The 25,121-nt window shown below is 40.3% G+C and overlaps 1 protein-coding gene across 1 annotated transcript in view; it reads right to left on the bottom strand.

The window, feature by feature from the left end:
• Nucleotides 1-1,354: 1,354 nt before the first annotated feature.
• The window catches only part of LOC139718573 (T-complex protein 1 subunit gamma-like), a 31,884-nt gene continuing 8,117 nt past the window's right edge, over nt 1,355-25,121 (bottom strand). The window contains exons 4-16 of the mRNA XM_071630040.1: nt 23,616-23,678; nt 20,762-20,858; nt 16,974-17,094; nt 16,168-16,248; nt 15,484-15,589; nt 13,971-14,120; nt 12,382-12,514; nt 11,591-11,672; nt 11,202-11,300; nt 8,808-8,994; nt 7,301-7,441; nt 4,417-4,548; nt 1,355-3,559 (exon numbers count right to left, since the gene is read on the bottom strand). Of these exons, the coding sequence (XP_071486141.1) occupies nt 3,461-3,559; nt 4,417-4,548; nt 7,301-7,441; nt 8,808-8,994; nt 11,202-11,300; nt 11,591-11,672; nt 12,382-12,514; nt 13,971-14,120; nt 15,484-15,589; nt 16,168-16,248; nt 16,974-17,094; nt 20,762-20,858; nt 23,616-23,678 (1,491 nt within the window). The 3' untranslated portion in view covers nt 1,355-3,460. The remainder of the gene's footprint in view (nt 3,560-4,416; nt 4,549-7,300; nt 7,442-8,807; nt 8,995-11,201; nt 11,301-11,590; nt 11,673-12,381; nt 12,515-13,970; nt 14,121-15,483; nt 15,590-16,167; nt 16,249-16,973; nt 17,095-20,761; nt 20,859-23,615; nt 23,679-25,121) is intronic.

Below are 25,121 nucleotides of genomic sequence, written 5' to 3'. Positions count from 1 at the left end.
ATATCTGCAGCTATTCATTTTTTTTTGCCAAACTGCATTTCTGATTTTTGATTATTTTTTTTTCTTCATTTACTTTGGTATCTTTTGTATGATTTTGTGAAGTGGTCAGGGACATTCCATTCCATTCCTTCTTAATCTTTACAACTTCTACAACAGTACCGAGTGCAAGGGCTACTCACTGATTACTCTGATTCCTCACAGGCTAGTGATCTTTGCCTTAGGAAGAAAAGCAAAGCTCGTTTCAAGCTAATCAACATTTGGATAACCATACATCATCTGTACAGTGGCTGTCTTACTTCACATTTGTTTGTAGGGATTGCACATTGCACACATCCAAAAAAATAAATGAATAAACACTACAGATGTTCGATGACCTTTTTTTATATTTACCTACTTGGTCAGATCAAGACAAGAAGGAATAGTCCTCAAATGAAGTTAAAGTTACATGAACCCAAGGAAATGCAAGTTGACAATTTTCAAAAATAATGTCAGTAGAAAACATCTTACTATGCAGATACACGTACATGCATTTTCATTCCCCAAATGCAGTACATATGTGTTGGTAAACTATCATATTGCATTTTCACTACACTTGCAGATGTGTTACCCACTGTATTTTGCTTGTTTTTATGAAACTGTACCACTTATGAAACAAGAAAGCAAGGCATTCTGTCTTTGTGGATGAATAAAAAATTGCTCCTAATTTCAGAAATTCATTAAGAGCTCACACAATTGAGGGGCTTCCTATTTTTGTTTATATGCCACAGAAAAAGAAGCAAAACACACACACTCACACACACACACACGCACAAACACACACACACGCACACACACTCACTCACATACAATCACACTGCTAAACCATCAACAGCATGTAAGCATCGATCAACAACCCATCAACACACAGTCTCTATTTTCAACAATCCTCCCACACTCACAGACACTCGCCCACACACAAGCACGATTATTGAAATCCCACACATGTATTTTGCCCACTTCCTGTCAAAACATCCTGGTATACAGTCACTGGTATCAATTTTTAAAATCAACACGACATTTATCACGAAATGCATGAATAGTGGACTGGAATTTGTTCACTTCACAATCATTGATTTATTCATTGACATAAGTATCCATGTTTGATATAGTAAACTGGAATACTCTCAAGACAGCCTAACACAGTCATTAGTTAAAGTACACAAAGCAACTCAGCTCTACTAACGTACAAAAAGTTCACTCAAAACAAAAACTCTTGAGCTATATGCACAATTCATATAAATACTTCATCACCTTGTGTGCTAGTATTAGACCAAGGGGGGGGGGGGGGGGGGGGGGAGGGGTTATTACTCGCCGAGTGGTTGTAACACAAGAATAATCTATTGCTGTATCAAGCTTAGGGCCATAAACGGAGAATAAAGCAATTGTTGCTCAATATAAGCTCTGTAATTCTCTTCAAATAAGTGTCAAGGTATACCGAAGCCTGCTACAGCCTACCAGCATGGTACATAGTGAAGTCTCAATAGAAGTAGTCAAGTCTGTTTGTGATAGCCAGGGGAGGGTGGGAATCACAACATATCCAAAATGTCAGTGTGTATCATTGAGCCCAATGAGAGAGACATACTGGTACCCTGGGAAACATACTACCAGTGGTGGGATGGTACAGCATTACCTCAACAGCCAATTCATAGCCATGGATGCTGCAACTTTGCTGGTATAGGCTGTGTCCAATTTCACACAAAAATAGCACAACTGCTAGTTTTGATTAAAATGGTGATAGTTGGGGGGTGGGGGAGACATTAAGAAAAGTGACAGGAGACATTCTATCTAGTGCTGTATACTCGATACATTAGACGAGTCTAATTTTTTCGCCAGCTGGGACTTCCAGACAATTTAGCGAGCGCATGAATTCATGATCATGGAGTACGGTAGCGGATGTAGAAATGTATGCATGCTCATCAGTCCCATTCATGTTGGGATCAAAGTAAATGCTTTGGCATTTTGCAAACTTCGTAAATACACCATTGTAGATCGACTGGCGAAATTGGTGAAAATAAAACTCCAAGGAAATATATGGTGTATACAGTATAAGTTTTGACTTGATACAGTACTGAGTGAGCTCAAGATGATAACTCATAATGTATGTAGCGCTTACATAGTATGAATGCTAGAGTTCCTATGGAACCTGAAAGCAATTTTCTGGGAAGCAAATTTTAACCTCACACAAGACAATCTCACTGACTTCATCCTTCCTCAAAGACTTTGTTTTTGGGTCAGCAGCAACTGATCTCCCAGCATGTGAAATACAGCTCATACCGATGTTCCCTCTAGCTCCCCATAGCCTTACACTCAGCCTTGTGTGCATTACGAAACTGTGCATTAGCAGCAAATCAAAATTCTCACATTCTTTCACATCAATCCTGAACAGACACTTAACATTTACATGTGACATATCACACAGCTGCCACTAGATTTTTCCTTAACTCAAACTTCCATATTTCTGCCGACAAGAGAATTTTATCAACAGCCTCACATCCCCCCCAAGGATGAACCAATCAGTACCATCTAGCTTGCCATCAAAAAAATTGTTCATCTATCCGTTGTGAAATGCGAGGTCAAGAAACCTTACATTCCGAACAACAAGACGACTTGACATGAACATTCGCCTGACATCCTCAACTCTTTGCATATTTGCCTCCATACTGTGACTGCTTGTCATACCAATCACTAGAACAAAGTCTTTGTAAACTGTTGCTGGCACAGTCTCAGAAAGCAGACGTTTGGGGTCCATTATGAAAAAAAGAGGGAAAATTTCTTTTATCTTACATTACCCAATGTATATTTCTGTAACTATTCCTTAAACAAATCTCATCTTGTGTGACCCAGTCTTAATTGCTCTTGTTCCTTCTCTGTTTATCCTGAGAAAAAAGAGTGTAACAGAAAACCAGTAACAAATAGAGCCTGGAGGCAATGGACTTTAGTGCATAGATGTAGCATATTCACAGTTCTGCTCTCACGTTGTCATGGCAACCACTGTGAAGTCGAGGCATGGTAAGAGGATGGGTCTCTAATTACTATCAAGAACATCCACAATGTTCTCGTAACCATGAAAACCGGGCTGATTAATCTAGTGTTTGTGACATGCACTATATCTATGAAAACCCCCCAAAACAACATCAACAACCAAACAAGACAGTATGTTGTGTGAGTCTTGTGTACAAGGCTTGGAAAGATGGTAACTTAGGACTTCATCTTCATGAGGAAACCCTACTACCTCCTGACATTTACAATAGCTGTCCGACTAGAGTAAGGGAAACCTGTCATTCTTTTCCATGTTTTTTGACTAGATACCCTGGGAGACATTTTATTTGGGATTAGGGTGGGGTGGGGGAGGGTGGAAACCTGGTCCTGCACTGCTTGTGTGATGCACTTTTCTTCTCCTAACTACCTACAGACATGACAATTATTCCGTTGTCGGGGCAACGGTGCCGGCGCCCTCCCTCTCGCCTGCCTTCTTGGATCCCGACACAATGTCGTCTATGCGCAGCAGGAGCATTGCAGTCTGGGTGGAGAGGAGGAAAAGTGGAGAGCGAGATAAACAATGGTTATGGGGGGGGGGGGGGAAATTTTGCAGCAGAAATCATTTATCTAATCATCAAATTGGCAACCAGCTCTGAATGTCACTGAGACTTTATATTGGAGACTGACATTTGAACAATAGCTAAAAAAAAAACACACACACACACACAGACATTTGCCAATTTGAGAGAACCAGGAACATCTATGCTCAAAAAGGATCCCCTAATAATGTAATGAACAAATGTATGTTCTCTCTTTTCTTAAAAACAAAAGCTAGGTGAGGCATATGCAATGATACTCTAGGAAGTATGGGTATAAAAATATTTTGAGTATGTTCACATTGAATCAAAATATAGCTATAAATCCATCATCTACAAAGGAGATGGAATGCACAAGCTAATTCTTTGGGGATACCTGCATAAAAATTGGACTTTTAAAATGAAAATATCAACATTTTGCTTCTAGCCTTTGATCAAAAAGGTCAGATGTTATCTTCCCCTTTCTTCATGCTTTGCAGCAAAAAGTTATCACTGCCCCCATGCCAGAGTACTGTAAAATAACATGAAATTTTCGAAAATTGGAGCCGACGGCATTTTTCGTGGCATGAAATTTTCGCGGGTTGCCTTAACATTCAATGCATATAGTGTAGACAATAACTTTTGCATTTTAATTTCGCGAATCTTGGCTCTCGCGATATTCATCAAATTAAAATGCACATGAACATTCCTCATTTTACAGTAATGAAATTCAATTCAGGGATTTGAACCTGTGATACTGTAACTGAATGCCTACTACATCAACCCTCCTGCTGCAGTGCTGCACACCACTCAATGGGCTTACCTCTATGGCCGTCTTGTAGGTCTGAGCCTTGACTGCATACGGATCCCACACCCCCAGCTGGTTCATGTCCGAGAGGACTCCCTTCTCCCCATCAATGCCCCAAGTGAAGTTGGTCTGGTCCACATGTTTGGCCTACGGGAAAAGAAAATAGTGAGGCAGCGGGGTAACAACTCTGCTTCAATTGCTGGCCAGTGATGGTTTTGCCATCTTCACTGTTGTCATTATTACAATCGTTGACAATAATCAGCAATACCATGAATTACAACCATCGATGCCGATAACATAACCCTAACACTGTCTTATTCAGTCATTCCTTAAAAAAATAATGCCTCCGGCACCACTTCATGGCGGAGGCATAAAAAAAAGTGCTACATTTATACTGCTCATTATGCTCATTATCACATTGCTCGGCTCAACTCACTTGTCCTCAAATGTTGAGAACTATTCATTTCACAGCAGTTGCCTTGTGACTTGGCCAACTCCCTTATCATATCCATATATGATCATACATATCGTCGCTGGGGCGACAAGAGCTCATGTCTGCAATTTTGGTGAATATGACTTTTTTTTTAGATTAATAGTCAGATAATCAGTTAAGTGATGTTCTGTCCAAATTCTAGCTGTCTTACCCTAAAAATGAAGCCACCACGGCATGTCAAAGGAAAGGCTTTCCCATCTGATACAGTGCTTTGGCTGTCATGTTTTTTTGCTCTCCTGAACATTTGACATTTTGTAGATACAAGGTCTTGTCGCCCCAGCAACGATATGTCATGTATGTATTTTTGTGATTCTGTATAGTGTATATGGACCCTCACACACTTTGATGTAACATGTGGCATGCATGGGGTTGGCATCTGTCCAAAGCGAATGTATTCCACCATTCATGCCATGACAATGGTCACATGTTCTAAGGTAATGGCACACTAGAAGCATGCTCGATTAAGTTTGTAGACGTGAGCAAAATAATACTGCACATATTGATGCATACTGCCAATAACTTCCACAGAACAGCGCATTGCCAAGCAGCAGAGTACAAATACAAGCACAAGCACAAATATTTTTGAAGATAACCCTTATGCATTTATTTTATTGCTGCATTTCACCCTTGAGGTCATGCTGAAAAGAGACTTTCATTCTGGCAGTGTTAGTAAGACTATATAAAATTAGCACAATATTACTTTGACGAGGAGGCACTGCCATAAAATGGCACACACTGCTGACTGGGATGAATAGTTGTTTGTTTTGAAAGTGACACTTTTGATACAGAAAAATGAGAGTATCATCATCAGACACATGATTCCAATATCATAACCTAATCATTCTGAGTTACAAACTGAAGCCTTAACAGTGCAAATCAGATTTCAATTAAAGATAATAAAAAGTTTTGGTACCTCAAAAGTTTCCCTGAATTTCCTTGTCTTGGTTTGTGTTTCACGTTAAAGTATGTTGTCTGTGAGAATTACTCGCCCCAAAGTGCTCTCATGTCTTAGTAATCATGCAATAATGGTTTCGTACCAGAGCCGTCGCCGCACGGTGTCGATAAATATTGTACGAAACCACTGACTGCGACCAGCAGTGTGCAGCCCATTGTACGGCATAGCTAACTGCGACCAGTAGCCCCATACGCATAGCGTAATGGGGCTTCGCATTGTAGCATTCAGGATCATGACAGAATTAGTATCGCGGGTAAATGGCAACTTAAAATCCAAAAATTTCTTTGATTTGAAGACTTACCAATTAAGTTGAAGTATTGAAAACAGGCTTCGAACAACGTTTGGTTCTGCCAATAGTCCCTTTCTTTTCGAATTGATGACTGAATGTGACTCGGTCGAGAGGACCTTGGGAGAGCTACTACACTGACTACTACGGCCAGCGCATGCGCACACAAACATCTTATCCGTTGATGGATTTGAAATTTGTGCGCATGTGATGTGTTCGCATGCACTGGCTGTAGTATTCAGTGTATGGTATCTCCCAAGGTCCTCTCGACCGAGTCACATTCAGTCATCAATTCGAACAGAAAGGGACTATAGGCAGAACCAAACGTTGCCCGAAGCCTGTTTTCAATACTTCACCTTAACTGGTAAGTCTTCAAATTGAAGAATTTTTGGGATTTTAAGTTGACATTTATCCTGCGATACTAAATCTGTCATGATCCTGAATGCTACAATGCGAAGCCCGATTACGCTATGCGTATGGGACTGCTGGTCGCTATGCGTATGGGGCTGCTGGTCGCAGTTAATTGCATGATTACTAAGACATGAGAGCACTTTGGGGCGAGTAAGTCTCACAGTGTTAGTTATATGAAAGGTACTTTAACCTGAAACACAAACTAAGACAAGGAAATTCAAGGAAACTTTTGAGGTACCAAAACTTTTTATTATCTTTAAAGGGATGGCATAGTTTTGATTGAGAAGGGGATTCAGGTTTTAACTCTTTGTGAGATAAACAGAAACCACTTATATGAATTATTTAAGAGCACAAAAGTCAAAGAGGAATTCAACGGTTATATGATGAGAATCTGTTTTGAAATGGTTGAGATATCCGGAAAACAAAGTACTTGTAATGAAATGTGGACCCCTCCTTTTACTAGGATCACTTTTTTAAAAACTTTTTTTTGGGATATTTTTGCCATTTTTAAACTAATTTTCATGAAATAAACTGAATGCTACTTAGAATTGTATGCTCTTTCATATTTCACAAAGTCATTTCTAAAAAGCTCACATAAAGTTAAAAGCTGAATCCTCATCTCAACCAATAATGTACCATCCCTTTAACGACTATTTCATCAGGTCCAAGACTTTCCACCTGCAAGGTGCCGGGAATGGACCATATGACCTCACTCCCGAGGATATGAGAGCAGTGGAAGATCTGAGTGACTTACCCTAAGAGCGGTCAGTGTGCGGATGGTGTTGCCCCCACAGTTCTGGATGAGGGTCCTGGGGATGACCTCGAGGGCTGAAGCGACTGCCTTGTAGGGCCACTGCTGCACCCCTTTGATGGTCTTGGCTTTCTCTGTGATGGCCTGATGGAAGGAGAGAGAGTACATAGTCAAAACAATTTCATTAACAGTTTGCATGCCAGGGATAGAAAAAGTGTGTGCAATGCTATGGTGTTTTCTGTGGTAATCGGTACTCAAAGCACACAATGGATTAATTTGAACCCAGAGGGTAGAATAGGGCCCCAACTCTGCTGTCACTTCTTGCAAACATTCCCACATTGATATCAGGCAAAACCCAAGAAGCAATCAGGAAAATGCTCGTCTGTAACATGCACCGCAATAGGCCAAAATAATACCCTAATTAGGGAGGCTTGTGTATTCTGTCATCAGAAGCAACTTCAGCTTTCAGAGTGCATCCTGCAGACACTGGGACACTTGGCCGTTCTGTTATATATCAGGTGGGTGTTTCATAAAGCTGTTCGTAAAGTTACGAACAACTTACGAGCGACTGGTAATCAGTTCTTGTGCTGAATTATTGAAATTCTGGTAAGTATAGCACATCAAACTGATCACCAGTCACTCATAAGTTGTTCGTAACTTTACGAATAGCTTTTAAAACACCCCCTGGACTGTGAAACCACAAACATTTGTGGCATGAAATTTTTGCAAGTTGGAGCCAGCAGCCTTTTTCATAGCATGGAACCTCTGCAAATTACCACTGGCATTCAATGCATTGCGTACAAGAGAGTTTTTGCGTGCATTTTACTTTTGTGAATCTTGGCTCCTTGCAGGAATATCTGGTATAACGGTAATCACAAAGACCATTAGTCTTGATGTAACAAAAGGACAAAAGGGACGGTGACAGGAAATTCCATTTCAATTTAATTCAGTTCCTACATAATTGGAGAGAGAGAGTGTACACATTCATTACACAGAAAATATTAAATAGGAAGGGCAAGAACTCAACGTTGCTTGGGTGACAAGACCTACAAAATGTCAAATGTTCAGGAGAGCCAAAAAACATGGTAGCCAAAGCACTATATCAAATGGGATTGCCTTTCCTTGGAGATGCCATGGTGGCTTCATTTTAGGGGTAAGACAGCTAGGATTTGGACAGGACATCACTAAACTGATTATCTAACCATTAATCCAAAAAAGTAATTTTCACCAACATTTGAGATACAAGGTCTTGTCACCCCAGTGACGTAAAGCTGATGACAAGCACTGACATCACTGACATGAATGATGCAAAATCCACTCCACATGCACAAACTCAAGAGGAAAGAGAGAGATTGCCATTCCCACAATTTGCAAAAGCCAAACAATACTTTTGACAGGCAGGACAAGAACTTTAACGAGATGTTCTACATAACATGCAGCAGAAGAACGAGAATAAATTACTGCAAAGTGGCTGTATGGCTGTATTTCCCCTTTGCTGATGTGTACTCACATGAGAGAGTGCCATCTCAACGGCGCCACCCCCAGGGACCAGGTAGGGCTCCTGCATAACGTTGCGTGCCGCATTCATGGCATCCTGCAGGTTGCGCTCCACCTCGTTCAGCACGTCCTTGCTCGCCCCTCTCAGCAGAATGGTACAGGCCTTGGGGCTCTTGCAATCAGTGATGAATGTGAAGTACCTTGGGAGTGCACACATAAGAGAATGTTCTATTTAGTTATGGGGGGAGTATAGGGATAATTGCAAGTAAAATCAATTTATCTACATCCAAGCTTACTAAATATTTGTCCATCTCACCGTATTATCACTGACTGGGCAATAAGACAATAATATACAAGGTGTCACTATTAAACAGCATAGTCATTTTATTTTGTTCTCATGTATGTATTTCTCTTTGAAGAATTTAACTATACGTTAACCAGTCACTATGCAACACACTATGCACAAATACATGTACCAGGGTGCTACATAAGAACTTGCCCGATTGCCCGGGGCAAGTAAAAATCAATGTCGGGCAAGTGTTTTGGAGCAATGAGAAACTAGAAATGTCGCTATGGCGACTGATGCCTCCGCCATAATGCATGATTCTCCCAATAGGCTTATAGTACAATGTCTTCACAATGTGTGATCCATGACAGTTTCACATAACTGGCAAAATATTGAAATGACAGGTTTGTCAGAAATGTCTTGAACTGGGTGTGGTATAATTTTCTAAGAGTGCAGGTACACATACTTGGGGAATTGAGAATTTTTACTTGAATTCTGACAGACCTTTTTATAAGTTTATGCATTGAGTAATTTCCAAGGTATGAAGAAAGAGTGTAAGTACAGTACAAAATAGATTTTTTTTTTTTTTTTTTTTTTTGGGGGGGGGGCGGGGGCATTGAAACCTGGCCTTTGACCCTTAACCTTTGACCTTTGACTTTCTGGCTGGAAATTTCCCAGAGAATTTCCATTAGGTAATGCATGTATTAAGTTTTGAAACTAATAATGCAAGCATTGCATATACTAGTATATGAGGGAAATAGTAAAATTTTGAGGAGTTGACCTTGACCTTTCACCCCTGACTATTGACCCATGACCCCTAAATTCCCTAGATAATCCCTGCCAGTCAGTACATGCGTATGTACCAAGTTCCACGAAGATACATTGAACCATTTGCGAGAAAAGTGATATTGCAACATTTTCACCTAACCTTTGACCTTTTGACCTTTGACCTAATGACATGAAACTCTCTCTGGAGAATCTTTACGCAGTAGTACATGTCCACACCAAGTTTCAAGAAAAATCTTTGGGCATTGCATAGAAATGGGGGAAATTGCAACACTTGTAGCATTTGACCTTGACCTTTTGACCTTTGACCTCTTGCCAATGTCACTAAAATCTACTCAACTAATTGTCCCATCATACATCATACTTGGACCAAGTTTGGTGAAAGCTGCTTCATCCAGTTTTGAGTTATCACGTAAACAGATAAATTTTAGGATTTGACCTTGATCTTTGACCTTTGACCTCTGTCCGATTTCACTGAAAAACTAATCAAGTAATTGCCCCATCATACATCATCCTCCAACAAAGTTTGGTGAAATTTGCTCCATCCAGTCTTGAGTTATCGCGTAAACGGATACAATTTCATGATTTGACCTTGACCTTTGACCTTTGACCTTTAGCCGATTTCACCCAAAATCTGATCAAATAATTGCCCCATCATACTTCATACTTGGACCAAGTTTGGTAAAATTCCAGTAAATATTACTCAAGTTATCGCGTAAACAAAAGCGGACGGACGGATGGACGGACGTACGTACGGACGGACGGACGGACAACCCGAAAACATAATGCCTCCGGCACCACTTCGTGGCGGAGGCATAAAAATGCTTGCCCGAATTGGGCAAGCAAAACGTTTTTAAGTCACCTTCATTTTGCAACACTTACGTGAAGAAGTCCCAATGCAATCCAACACCAACACTCTATTGAACATGTGCTGTGATTCAAGTGATTGTGTTCTATCATGCCCTTGACTTTACATGTGATTTTCTATGATTTTTCTTATGTCTTTGGACTTTCTTTTCAGGCAAGTAAAATTTATGTTCAGGCAAGTGTTCTGCAACGATTTGAAAACCTGCTTGCCTGACCGGGCAAGTGGTAAAAAAATGTTATGTAGCACCCTGATGTACTAACAGAAACAAAAAAGACAGTGAAAATGAGATTCAAACATCATTTCCCTATTTGATCACCATTTTATACTCCTTTGTTTCAAACTCCAATCAAACACTGCGGACTCAACTCACATCCAGGCCCACAGCTCAACTAAATCATGTTGAATCCATGCAAACATCTCCAATATGTTTGGCAGGCAAAAAGAGAATCAAATCTGATAATACTCACTCATCTCCAATCTTCTGGACTTCAAAGACACCACAGCCCAATCCAAGGTCCTCCTCCCTGAGTTCGTCTGTGCGATTGACAACAGTCGCGCCGCATGCTCTGTGAATAAGTACCAAGACAGATTGGGCGTAACTCAGTGAATCACAAATTGACGTCATCTGTACAAATTGGAAGCCAACTGTGAAAATAGTTACAGAAGTTGGCAGACGACACTGCTCTTACCAGTGACGTTGAGACTGGAACTTGACAGGAGTTTATAAGGCTTGTTAACACTATTAGCTCTGTGACACAAAGATAACTGATTCCTTACACCCATCTTCAACACAGTTAACCCATTACAGACATTTTCATAATACACCAGAGACACATCTGTGACTCTAAAGTCTCACCTTGCAATCCTGTTGTTGTCCGACTTCCTCACCCTTCTGATGGCTGTAATGTTTGCCTTTACCAAATAGTGCTGGGCCAAATCTGTGAGGGATGAACAAAAACCAACATAAGGAGCACCAGAGATGATACATAAACATGTGAGCACTCTTAATGACTACGCGTGAGAAGTACAGAGGTCAAGAAAGGTACAAAAATATTTTATTTTACATATTCTACGCAACCAGACAAACACACACAAGCACACTAATCCTACTTATATCTTATGGACACGGGGCATTACTGCATGCATCAGATCTTCGCCTGCCTGGCAGAAGGGTCCTTCCGCCAGGCAGGTGACGATATATTTAATAGCAAGTCTAATTTTCACCAAACAGGACTTCCAGACGATTTTGCGATTGGTTAAATTCACGATTGTGGAGTACAGTACATAATGTATTTAGAAATGTATGTTTGCACATCACATTAATATTGGGATCAGAGTCAATATTATCGCTCCTCAGTAAATTAGAGGAATTGCAGTAAGCACGTGACTCACAACAATTCACGAAAATACAATCCTCATGAAATATTCTACATATGGAAGAAGACAGAGAACTATCTTCTTTTCATTTTCTTAATGTACAATCAGAATGCAAACCAAATCTAAAACTAGCACACTATCCAACATGCTTAACATTGTTTTATTCACTTATCTTTAATGCTTGCATCATGACCAATCACTGAACAGATTATGTTGACCATTTAATATTGCATAGAAGATGTGGCCACAGGTGTCTATAGAGTTACTCACCAGAGATGCCCTTCTCTGTGAAGACGAGGTCAGGCTTGAGGGCAATGACCTCTGAACAGATACGTTGGATGTACTCCTCCTCCAGCTGTAAGATGCGGGTGAAGTCCGTCTCCTTGGTGATCTCCAGGTTGGTCTGAAGGTCGCCAATGCCCCCAGAAACACAAACAAACACACATACACACACAGAAAAAGAAAAGGAGATTGAGGCATAATCAAAGTCACAGCACAGCATCTGTCATCATGTTGTTGCTGCTGTTTATGGAAAAAAACACCCTCTGTATTCCCTCTTATCTGTACTCCCTGATATCAACATACGTAAGTATTAGTGTGTGGCCAGGACAAGTCATCTAACACTTCCTACTCTTTTACTTTTCTCCCTATGTGGAAATAGCAGCAAATCAAGCATTCCAGACGCTTTATCAGAAAGCTGGAATTAAAGCCTCTGACAAAGTGATTTCAGACCACATTCAAAAGACCTACCAAAAAGGCCCTTGTGTGTCTATCTATCATATCTCCATCAACAGACCTCAAATAACAACCCTATTAAGTTTGCCCATCTAAATATACACATTGGAATCAAACTCCACTGGCTCGCCACTATCCGATAAGCACTTTTCAGCAGCCTTTTTTTGGCTACATCTTTACTCTTATTACAAACTCAAGAAACCCTTTGGACCTAGTCAGGTAAAAGTGGGTAGACCTGTCATTGGTGAAAATGGAGTATGAATTGCAGCAGTGCTTTGATACATGAAACTGATGGCCAGAAAAACGATCATTCTAAGCAACAGTTCAACTGAACAGGAAAAAGGGTCGCTCATGTGTTGGTGCGTAGAAATGATTTTGGGACTGACAGGGTAACAGATGAGAGCAGACACAGAAATCCCAACATTACAGGGATGGTACAGTCTCAGTTTAGATAGGGCTTCAGGTTTCCAACATTTTTTAATAAAGATTTTTGAGAAAATGAAAAACCTCTTATGGGATATGAAAGAGGATGCATAGTTCTAAGAGGAATACAAAGTTTATTTGAGGAAAATTGATTTTGAAATGGCCGAGATATCCAAAACAAAGCGATCCCAATAAAAAGTGGGAACCACCTTTTAGTGTTTCCTTGTTTCTTTTGTTTCCTTTGTTTTTGAAGATCTCAGTCATTTCAAAACTGATTTTTATCAAATAAACTTTGAACTCTTAATAGAACTGTATGCCCATACACGTCTCATGAAGTAGTTTCCATGTATCTCACAAAAAAGTTAAAAGTTAAATCATCATCTCAACCAATACTACTGTAAAACGAGGAATGTTTGCGTGCATTTTAATTTCGCGAATTTCGCGAGCGCCAAGATTCGTGAAATTAAAATGCACGCGAAATTTCTTATCTACACTCTATGCATTGAACTCAAGTGGCAATTTGCGAAAATTTCTTGCCACGAAAAAGGCTGTCGGCTCCAATTCGCGAAAATTTCGTGCCGCGAATATATCATGTTTTACAGTATACCATCTTTTTAATGATCACATTTTTAGACAATGAATGAAAAATGCTGGAATATCGACCCAAAAGCAAATGGAGTCGAGATAGTTTCTCTTCCCACCTGGCTTTCCCCCTTCTTGTACTCCAGAGAGCAATCAAGCAGCAAGATGCGGGGATTCTCGATGCGCCGACGCATTCTGGGGTGGGTCACGTCTTTATTCAGCATGACTCCTCTCAATACACGGGAATCTTCAATGATACCACCAGGTACCTGGTAAAACAAAATGGAAACAAGGATATTATCTACGTATTCTGAAATGTAGGGGTCATTTATTGTTGTGCATTATGATCATTCTTAGAAAAAAAAAAGAAGAAACACTGATCTAGTTCTTAACACAAGCAAAGCAGACAATTAAAGACTGCCATTAAAGCTGAACAGTTTGCCAGATTTGTTTTGAGATAACAACTAAAACATTTCTGATGGCAATCATTGAAGGAGTGTATCCATTTGTAAAAGGGTAATTCCATGAAGTTGGGGCAGTGTCCATGTAGCATCGTGATATTTAAAAAATACATTTCAGCATAACTCAATATTAATTATGCTATACATTTATTGTTTGTAGGCTTTCCATTTGCATTGAGGCCACACATTTTCCTGGAAATTTTGTGCCATTCAGACTCAATTTTGATGAAGTTATTAAACAATATGTAACAGTGTCCTGTAGCATCGTGACGTGTCCATGTAGCATCGTGATATTTTAAAATTTGGTCCTAAGAGACAAATTATGGCAACTGGCTTGACCAAAATTTGATGCAATATGCATATTTACAAGATATGAATGAGATAGCTAAATATCTCAAATTTCCTGTACACAGTTTTAATTTCAAAAGAAAATTACAAAATGTATCACGATGCTATGCGGTGTCCTTTTTTGTGACATTTGGTGGACACCGCGTAGCATAGTGACACATTGTGTAATTTTCTTGTAAAAGTAAAACTGTGGAAAGGAGAGTTAAGACATTTAGCTATCTGACTAATCTAGTAATTATGCATATTATTTCAAATTTTGGTCAAGCTAATTGCATTAATTTGTCTTTTAGGACCAGATTTTAACTATCACGATGCTACATGGACACGTCATGATGCTACAGGACATTGTTACATATCGTTTTAATAACTTCATCAAAATTGAGTCTGAATGGCACAAAATTTCCAGGAAAATATATGGTCTCAATACAAATGTAAAGCCTATTAACAATATATAGCATAATTAGTATTGAGTTATGCTAAAATGTCACACTTTGCGCCCCAACTTCACGGAATTACCCCACCTTCACGGAATTACCCAAAATCCTTCAGGGTGATAACAAAATTATCAACTCAGGTCTATTTGATTATCAATTGAAAAAATAGGCATCTACAGACATAAATCGTAGCCTCTTCAAATTTCAACTAGATAGAGAATATCCTTGCAATATCAAGGCAGATGAACTTTAAACAAATCACAAGTGGCACTTTTGCTGTGGAAGTTGAGTTTTAGCAACAACGTTCCTACTAGGGGACACCTACTGTTCAGTACAAATCGATGATTTTCCTCTCAAGTAATAGTAGTCTTAATGCAAGTACACCTTACCTTTTCAACCTTTGCATAGCGTTTGATGTCGATCTCCTTACGACCATTCTCATCAAGGAACACAGTGTTGACAGCATCGTATGCTATTTGACACGCCAGATCAGCCCTAATAAAAAGTTAAAAAAGACAGAACTCAATGAAAGAGAGGTAAAAATTTGTTCTAGTCCTTGCCCTATCTCAGTGAAATCATACAATCATCTGAAATCTACTTATCCATTCCATGCATCAGCTTGGAAATATGACTTTTTATAATGACTGGTGCTTATGTGGATTGTGCTTGTGGATGGCCTTTTCTACAAAAATTGACACACCTGAATCAAAATCATCTGAACAACTCCATGCTGAATACAATTCTTTGTAACAATTTATGAAAAATTGAATATGTTTCGCGGTACTGACATATATTCAACTGACAAGTGCAGAATTTCTTTCATTTATTTGAAGAAATATACTATCCATAAGACAGAAAAGGAATGTTTACTCCCTTGATAACATGATTCACCCATATTACATGGGGTATATTTGCTAAGACCAACACCCAATCATCAATGTCATGACTATGTCTGACTGGGTAGTTAGTTCTTGACTTCCCTCTAAATAGTTGAATTTACCACATAGATAAACAATGCCTTGTTGTTGTCCAAGGAATCTAGATCTAAATCAGGGTTAGGCGGAGCATATTACCATTTGTTGATGAATTTGGTTCCAACACAGCTCTTGATGATTGTCATCATCTGGTCCCTGTCGTTGATGTCGACCGGTTTACTGTGAGGTGGAAAGGACACAAGAGTTGAGAAACACTGTTCAAGCACACGTCTTGATCAAATAGTGCTTGTACAACATGTTTGTTCAGCTACATATTTTGCACCTTTATAATAACACCCAGGTTCATGGCAAATTGTAAAATTCTTGAGACTTACAAATTGACAATTTTCTGCTTTGTGGTCCTTTCTCTGTTGGTCACTCTTATCAAGTCTTGAAGAAACACATTTACTGCACGAAACAACCTATCGGTCTGTGCTTTCGGTTACCTTTTTTTTGTTTTGTTTTGTTTTGTTTTTAATTATCTCATACCCTCTTCAGAAACAATCACTGAATCTGCCAACTGATTTGTGACAAAATTTGACAGTTGAGTACATTGAAACATGTATCCCTTGATTGAAGAAAACTTTGTACTTGTTTACACATGGGCAAATATAGGCTGTTTGTATACTGCGAAGGTTATACATTCCTCACAATGCTGAAATGAATTGAACAGGATTGAATTGAACTGAATTGATTTGGTGTACAGGGCTGCTGAAGAAACAATGAGTGCTTGTAAGCAAGCAACAGCTTCAAGTCCCCTTCGATGGACTAGGCAACAGGGATAAAGTGCCTTGCCAAGGGGGCACAATAACTGCAGCCTGGAGATTTGAACCGGTGACCTTGTCATTGGTATTCCATGGTCCTATCCACTGATCCATAACAGGTTCTGCTGATGCCTTTTTTACCTGCACTTGTCCTTCATGATCTGTAGCATGTCCTCCATAGCCTGCTTGTAGGCACTAATGATGAGGGTGGGGTGCATCTTCTGCTCTAGGAAGGGCTCAGCTACCGACATCATCTCACCAGCTTTGGGAGGGAGAGGGGGAGGGGAGATCACAGATGAAATACAGCTAGCATTTTCAGTCACTTGCATTCAACCATATGTAGCATCACTTCTCTTCTTGTTGCCTGATCTTACTGTATGCATGTCTCAAGGAACAACATTTGTCATAAGAGCCATCTTTTAGATGTACAGTTGAACCTCTCTTATCCGGCCTCCCTTTATCCGGATCTCTCTATTATACGGACGCAATCTCGCCGTGATTTTTTTTTTTTATAATTACAGGAGGAAAGGGGGATTCCCAACTCCTTGAGAACTCCAGCACAAACACACATGAATTACATATACTTGATACATTTCTTAATAATTATTTAGGTAAACCATCCCAAGAATTCTTGCAAACACGAACCTCTATTTTGGGGTCTGTTACTGAGTGTAACAATGAAAAGGTTGCAGTATACACATTACTACATGTGGTACTACAATGGGCTACATCAATACATGTGTATGTATATGTACATGCCCTGTGTACATGTATAAACTAGACATATCGCTACGGCTACTGATATGCCTCCGCCATAATGCATGGTTCTCCTAATAGGTCTATAGTACAATGTCTTGACAATGTGTGATGACAGTTTCACACAACTCGCAAAATATTAAAAGGACAGGTTTGACACAAATGTGCTGAATGTTCACTTTCCTAGAACTAGGTTCAATTGGATGAATGATTAAAATGTCAGAGTGCAGGTATTTGGGGAACTGATGATTTTTACTTGACTTTTGACCCTTTTATAAGTTTATGCATTGAGTAATTTTCAAGGTATTGAGGAAAAGTATAATTTCAGTATCAAATGGGAAAATAGCATTATCTAAACCTGGCCTTTGACCTTTGACCTCACAGTTCCAAAGAGAATCACTGTTAGGTTGAACATGCATAAATATGTAAGTTTCATGATGATACCTGGAGTTACTTTCGAGATATGGAGGAAAAAGCGCAGTTTAGCACTTTCACTTGACCTTTGACCTTTGACCTTTTGGCAAGAAACTTCCCCAAAAATATATATTGGGTAATACATGCCATACATCAAGTTTAAACAAGAGACCCACGGGTCTAGCGCTCACCTGAGTATCGCAAGTTCACCTTTCACGCAGTCACTAATCTAAATTATTCACAGCTCTACCAAAATTTGACCAGGCATTCTGAAGTAGAAGATGAAAATGTACAATAAGGGCCCAGATTTTTAAAGATTCCTTAATTTGGGGAATTGGGGGCCCCCTGGGGCCCTCTGGGTGGGGCATGGTGCCCATTTTGATAAATTGAGATCCTGACCCCCTAAGGATGCTACCTGCCAAGTTTGACGAAAATCTATCGTGAGGTTTTCAGGAAGAAGATGACAATGTACGATTCAGACCCCCATTTGGACCTTCCTAACCAACCCCCCCCCCCCACCCCTGCCCCCAAGAGGGGCACCCCTGGATCTCCTATGAACAAACTCGAAACTACAGTCATTAATGTACTCACTCATAGTATTATCTTAGCTGTATAACTTCTGATTCTAGAGAAAATTTTTAACGATTCCTTCATTTGGGGGGTTTGGGCCCCCCTGGGGGCCCCCTGGGTGGGACATGGTGCCCATTTTAACAAATTGAGATCCTAACCCCTTAGGGATGCTACCTGCCAAGTTTGGTGAAAATGGGTCATGGGGTTCTAAAAAAGAAGATAAAAATGTACAATTTAGGCCCCATTAGGACCCCTCCTCACCTCCCTCCCCTGGGTCCCAAGGGGGGCACCCCTGATTCTGCCATGAACAAACTTGAAACTGCAGTCATCAATGTACTAACTCATAGTATTAACTTAGCTCCATCACTTCTGGTTCTAGAGAAGAAGATTTTTAAAGATTCCTTAATTTTGGGGGATTTTGGCCCCCTGGGGGTCCCCTGGGGGCCCCCTGGGTGGGGCATGGTGCCCATTTTAACAAATTGAGTTCCTAACCCCCTAGGGATGCTACCTGCCAAGTTTGGTGAAAATGGGTCATGGGGTTCTCAAGAAGAAGATGAAAATGTACAATTTAGGCCCCATTAGAACCCCTCCCCACCCCCCTCCCCTGGGTCCCAAGGGGGGCATCCCTGATTCTGCCATGAACAAACTTGAAACTACAGTCATCAATGAACTAACTCATAGTATTAACTTAGCTCTATCACTTCTGGTTCTAGAGAAGAAGATTTTTAAAGATTCCTTAATTTTGGGGGGTTTGGGCCCCCCTGGGGGCCCCCTGGGTGGGTCATGGTGCCCATTTTAAGAAATTGAGTTCCTAACCCCCTAGGGATGCTACCTGCCAAGTTTGATGAAAATCGGTCTTGGGGTTTTCAAGAAGAAGATGAAAATGTAAAAAGTTTACGCACGACGCACGACGGACAACGGACGACGGACGACGCACGACGCACGACGCACGACGCACGACGCACGACGGACGCCGGACGAAGGGCGATCGCAATAGCTCACTTGAGCCTTTGGCTCAGGTGAGCTAAAAAAAAAAAACCTTCAGGCATATTGCATTCTAAGGAAAGTAGTGATATTTTGAGGAGTTGACCTTGACCTTTGACCCCCTGACCTTTGACCCACGACCCCAACTTCCCTAGATAATCACTGCCCATCAGTACAAGCATATATACTAAGTTCCATGAAGACACCTTGAACCATTTGCGAGATATGGAGAAAAACATGAAATTTCAATTTTTTTTTTCACAAAATAACCTGTGACCTTTGACCTTTGACCCTGTGACCCTAAAATCCACACAAAGTATTATCCCCCAAGGATATACCCTCATACCAAGTTTGATGTAAAACCACCACACGGTTCTTGAGATATCGACAAAAACAAAACGGGACGGACGGACGTACGGACGGACGTACGGACGGACGTACGGACGTACGGACGTACGGACGGACGGACGGACGGACGGACGGACGACCCGAAAACATAATGCCTCCGGCCACTTCGTTGCGGAGGCATAAAAAGCATTGAGTCTCCCGTATCCGGCCAAATCCCTTATCCGGATGAGCCCCTGTCCCGACTTGTCTGGATACGAGAGGTTCAACTGTACATACCGAAGGTTAAGACTTCCCATGAAAGTTCAAATTACTGTGTACACATCTTTGCACTGCAAGAGTTTACAGCATATATTTGAAATACTAATTAATAGTATTGATCTGTTAATCTCTAGAGGATTGTAGAAGCAACAAGCATTAAACGTATGCTAAGTATGCATATCATGAAAATGCACAAGTGAAAGTCACTCACAAAATCTTTACACCAATAAATACCATTAACAGCATCATTTGTTGTTTTTTTCTTCACAGAAATCTTTGCCATGCTAGAGACATTTATTGGCCATATGCTTTACACAAAACAAGTCTTCCTTTGACTGGCGGTCCCCTTCAAGCCCCTGCACAGCTGGACACCAGTCTTTCCCAACTGCACTGTGTGTGCTTACCAACCAATGCAAACATTACTTACAATCGTACCTTTTTAGGATAGTGCAGCTGCGCCACCCTCAAACTACATATATGATGTCACTTAAATTTCTCTGCCCAGGAGGCAGCAGTTACAGCAATTATGTTCTCACAAAAGCTTATGATGCTACACTGCATAGCAACGGCGGTGACACTGCATAGCAACCAAACCTCACCTAGGATGATGACTGATGTCGTTCCGTCTCCAACTTCCTCGTCCTGGGTCCTGCTGATCTCAATCATGGATTTGGCCGCAGGATGCTGAACTGTGATCTAGGGATGTCAGAACAATATGCTACATTATTACCTAGTTTTGTGGGGCAATTGTAGTTGGTATTTTGATCGGTCGTCGAGGTCAGCGCATTATATTATTTATTATTTATTTATTTATTTATTTATTTATTCAGTTTTCTTTACCCAGGGTAGCCCCATCAGTGGTTTACACACTGTTATCCTCGATATTAGTGGGTATCACCCTACATCCGGGTCTCGCCATTCACTTTACGTGTAAACATTCCGCTCAATCACAAAGAGGAGACATTCACAAATCCGCGGCACACACGCACAGTAGAAGAATGCCAAAAAATCAACTCATACACGGTTGACCACTTCCAGCAGCACTACGCGTCAAACAATGACTGGTCCATTTCTGCTCAATAACTGCACAGTGACCATCAGTTATTACAACTCTCCAAATTGAAACATAAGCAAAAAACAATGTGTAAATACGTTCAGATATTAGAAGTTCGCCTGTTACAACTATATGTATCTTGGAAGTTAGAGTTGAATGGTACATATTAATAAACAATTTTGCAATTATTCGACATCTTGGTGATGATCTACAGGTAGTCAAATGTGGCTTGATCTATATCATAGCATATAGCCGTATTCACATATTTTCCTAATTTACCTAGGGGATAGGTAATAATTATGATATTGACTGGCCTTGAGGGAGATACCAGATAAATATTGCCAGCACTGAAAGAATATTTTCTGGTATCTGCCTCAAGGCCAGTCAATATCATATAAATACATGTGTAGTATTTTCTGTTGCATGCCTCTTCTCTTTCTGCAAAGGAAAAGAAGTCCTCACAGGTGAGCCTGAGGGCTGGACTAGTACATGATACCAGAGCTGTTTTAGAAGATGAACAGTCAAGATTTTAGAATGATCCGTAAAGATTGATTGGGACAAAATTTCTCTGTTCGAGGTGCTTGGTACCTACAGATGCTACATGGTTGCATGATGAAACAAGGTGTAAGAACACTGACTCTTAACTCTTAACTACCATGAGATTGGTGAAGTGGGTTTTTAGTCTTAACTGTAAAGACTCAGGGAAAACTAATCTATTGAAAAAATATTCACTCACATGGAGAATACGAAACAATGAAATGTTTTAGGATATGTGATGATTTAAAAGTTTTAAATAAAATACACTGCAATAGATCTTGCTTACTAAAAGTAACAAGAGACCCGCGGGTCTAGCGCTCACCTGAGTATCGCAAGTTCACCTTTCACGCAGTCACTAATCTAAATTATTCACAGCTCTACCAAAATTTGACCAGGCATTCTCAAGTAGAAGATGAAACTGTACAATAAGGGCCCAAATTTTTTAAGATTCCTTAATTTGGGGGGGGGGGGGGGGGATTGGGGCCCCCTGGGGCCCTCTGGGTGGGGCATGGTGCCCATTTTTATAAATTGAGATCCTGACCCCCTAGGGATGCTACCTGCCAAGTTTGATGAAAATACATCATGAGGTTTTCAGGAAGAAGATGAAAATGTACAATTCAGGTCCCCATTTGGACCTTCCCAACCAACCAACCCCCCCCCCCCCCCCCTGCCCCCAAGAGGGGCACCCCTTGATCTCCTATGAACAAACTTGAAAATACAGTCATTAATGTACTCACTCATAGTATTATCTTACCTCTATAACTTCTGATTCTAGAGAAGATTTTTAAAGATTCCTTCATTTTGGGGGTTTGGGGCCCCCCTGGGGGCCCCCTGGGTGGGGAATGGTGCCCATTTTAAGAAATTGAAATCCTAACTCCCTAGGGATGCTACCTGCCAAGTTTGGTGAAAATGGGTCATGGGGTTCTCAAGAAGAAGATAAAAATGTACAATTTAGGCCCCATTAGGACCCCTCCTCACCCCCCTCCCCTGGGTCCCAAGGGGGGCACCCCTGATTCTGCCATGAACAAACTTGAAACTACAGTTATCAATGTACAAACTCATAGTATTAACTTAGCTCTATCACTTCTGGTTCTGGAGAAGAAGATTTTTACAGATTCCTTAAGTTTGGGGCGTTTGGGCCCCCTGGGGGCCCCCTGGGTGGGGCATGGTGCCCATTTTAACAAATTGAGTTCCTAACCCCCTAGGGATGCTACCTGCCAAGTTTGGTGAAAATGGGTAATGGGGTTCTCAAGAAGAAGATGAAAATGTACAATTTAGGCCCCATTAGAACCCCTCCCCACCCCCCTCCCCTGGGTCCCAAGGGGGGCACCCCTAATTTTGCCATGAACAAACTTGAAACTACAGTCATCAATGTACTAACTCATAGTATTAACTTAGCTCTATCACTTCTGGTTCTAGAGAAGAAGATTTTTACAGATTCCTTAATTTTGGGGGGTTTGGGCCCCCCTGGGGGCCCCCTGGGTGGGACATGGTGCCCATTTTAACAAATTGAGTTCCTAACCCCCTAGGGATGCTACCTGCCAAGTTTGATGAAAATCGGTCTTGGGGTTTTCAAGAAGAAGATGAAAATGTAAAAAGTTTACGCACGACGCACGACGGACGACGGACGACGGACGACGGACGACGGACGACGGACGACGGACGACGCACGACGCACGACGGACGCCGGACGAAGGGCGATCGCAATAGCTCACTTGAGCCTTTGGCTCAGGTGAGCTAAAAAGGAAACAAAAACAAACAAACAGCAAAATGGCATGTTACTAAAATATTAAAGAAAAAAAAATGTTATAGTAGGCCAGCAAGTCTTTCAATATTGAGTGTGTCCATGGGCATAACTTTACCTCTCTCAATATACAGTTGCCATCATTGGTCATAACAATGCCTCCCATTGGGTCCATGAGCATCTGTAAAATAGAATAGGAAACCAAGATCAGCTAAGAATCCATTTGGACTGAAAAAGTAGAATGCTCTAAGTTGAACTGTTAAAGATAAAATGGGAGAGAAGAAGGACTCTTGATGAATGTATCTAAACTCTCATTTCACACATTAAAGTAATATCATGTTATAGAATCTATTAGCTTACTCCATCAGTAAAAAACAAAGAGAAAACACAATGAAAATTTTTTAGTTTGCTGCTTGTTACACTTGTACCTCAGTTTACATCACTGGGCTACGCAAAAAATGCCCTTATTTCTGCTTCCTTTCAAATACAGGAGGAATATCTTGTATACAACTTTTAAAGTATTCACTAAATTTGGAAACTACGGTATATATACACATTATCATCCTGAAGTATGTCATGGTTTTGTCCTATGGGTATTCAATATTTTCTATGATGAAAATACAAAGAAATATGATCTGTGTAATGTAAGCTATTTATAATGAAATCATAGTCTTCATATGTTACCACAACTGCGTAAAGAATTCCAGAAAAACACAATTTGTAAGAACGACTGCAACTCACATTAGTTTTTGCAGAGCACAAGATACAGAGAGTCTGTGTAAAACTCAGTCAATTTAAGGCAAGTCCAAGATAAGGTCCCCTCAGAAGGCAAAAATTCATCTTTGCTCAATATTGACATGTTTGGTATCATTTTGAAGCTTATGAGTTGAAGTTTTGATTTCCATGGAGGAAAAAATTATATTACGTAAATTTATGCAAATTTCAAGGGCTTCATTTGCATAATTGTGAAACACAGCGTTACGTATGGGACATTTATGAAAATTCATATTAATTCAAAGGAAAGCAAATGATATTTGATTAATATGTGGACATAAGAAGTTCATCAAATAGTTTAACTTTGTATGAAAATTTAGGGATTATGCAAATGATTATGCAAATTAGCTCGTGTCCTATCATGAGATGTCCCATACGTAACAAATTGAGGTCAGTTTTTTAGTTTTTTTCTGAAATTGCTAAGGTTGTATTAATGCCCTTTTGGAAAGTTCTAATTTATTGTTTAGAGAAATTAAATACCATAGAAAAAAGAAAAAACAGCAAAAGGAATATTTTTTATGAGGCATTGAAATAATGTTACGTATGGGACAAATGCGTTACGTATGGGACATCCTCATACATAATGCATGTGAATGCATGTAGCTAGCTGGGAAGGTCTCTCAGTACACAAATGCTCAATCATCCTGAAGAAAGCATCCCAACATTGTAACTACTTTTTGAGTCATAGACACTTTAAACAATACATGTACTTGACTGAACAATTTTCAGAAAGGGGGAGTGGAAAATGGCAAAATACACAATGAAAAATCAGCATTAAAGGGATGGTATAGTTTTTTGTAGAAACAGGGATTCAGTTTTCAACATTTAATGAGATGACTGGAAACCAATA

Source organism: Diadema antillarum, unplaced genomic scaffold (genome assembly GCF_040938485.1).
Source record: "Diadema antillarum isolate AM-2024a unplaced genomic scaffold, OU_Dant_1.0 scf00000097, whole genome shotgun sequence".
NCBI lineage: Eukaryota > Metazoa > Echinodermata > Echinoidea > Diadematoida > Diadematidae > Diadema > Diadema antillarum.
Note: the sequence above shows the minus strand (reverse complement) of the source record. Positions and strands in the feature narration are given on the sequence as shown.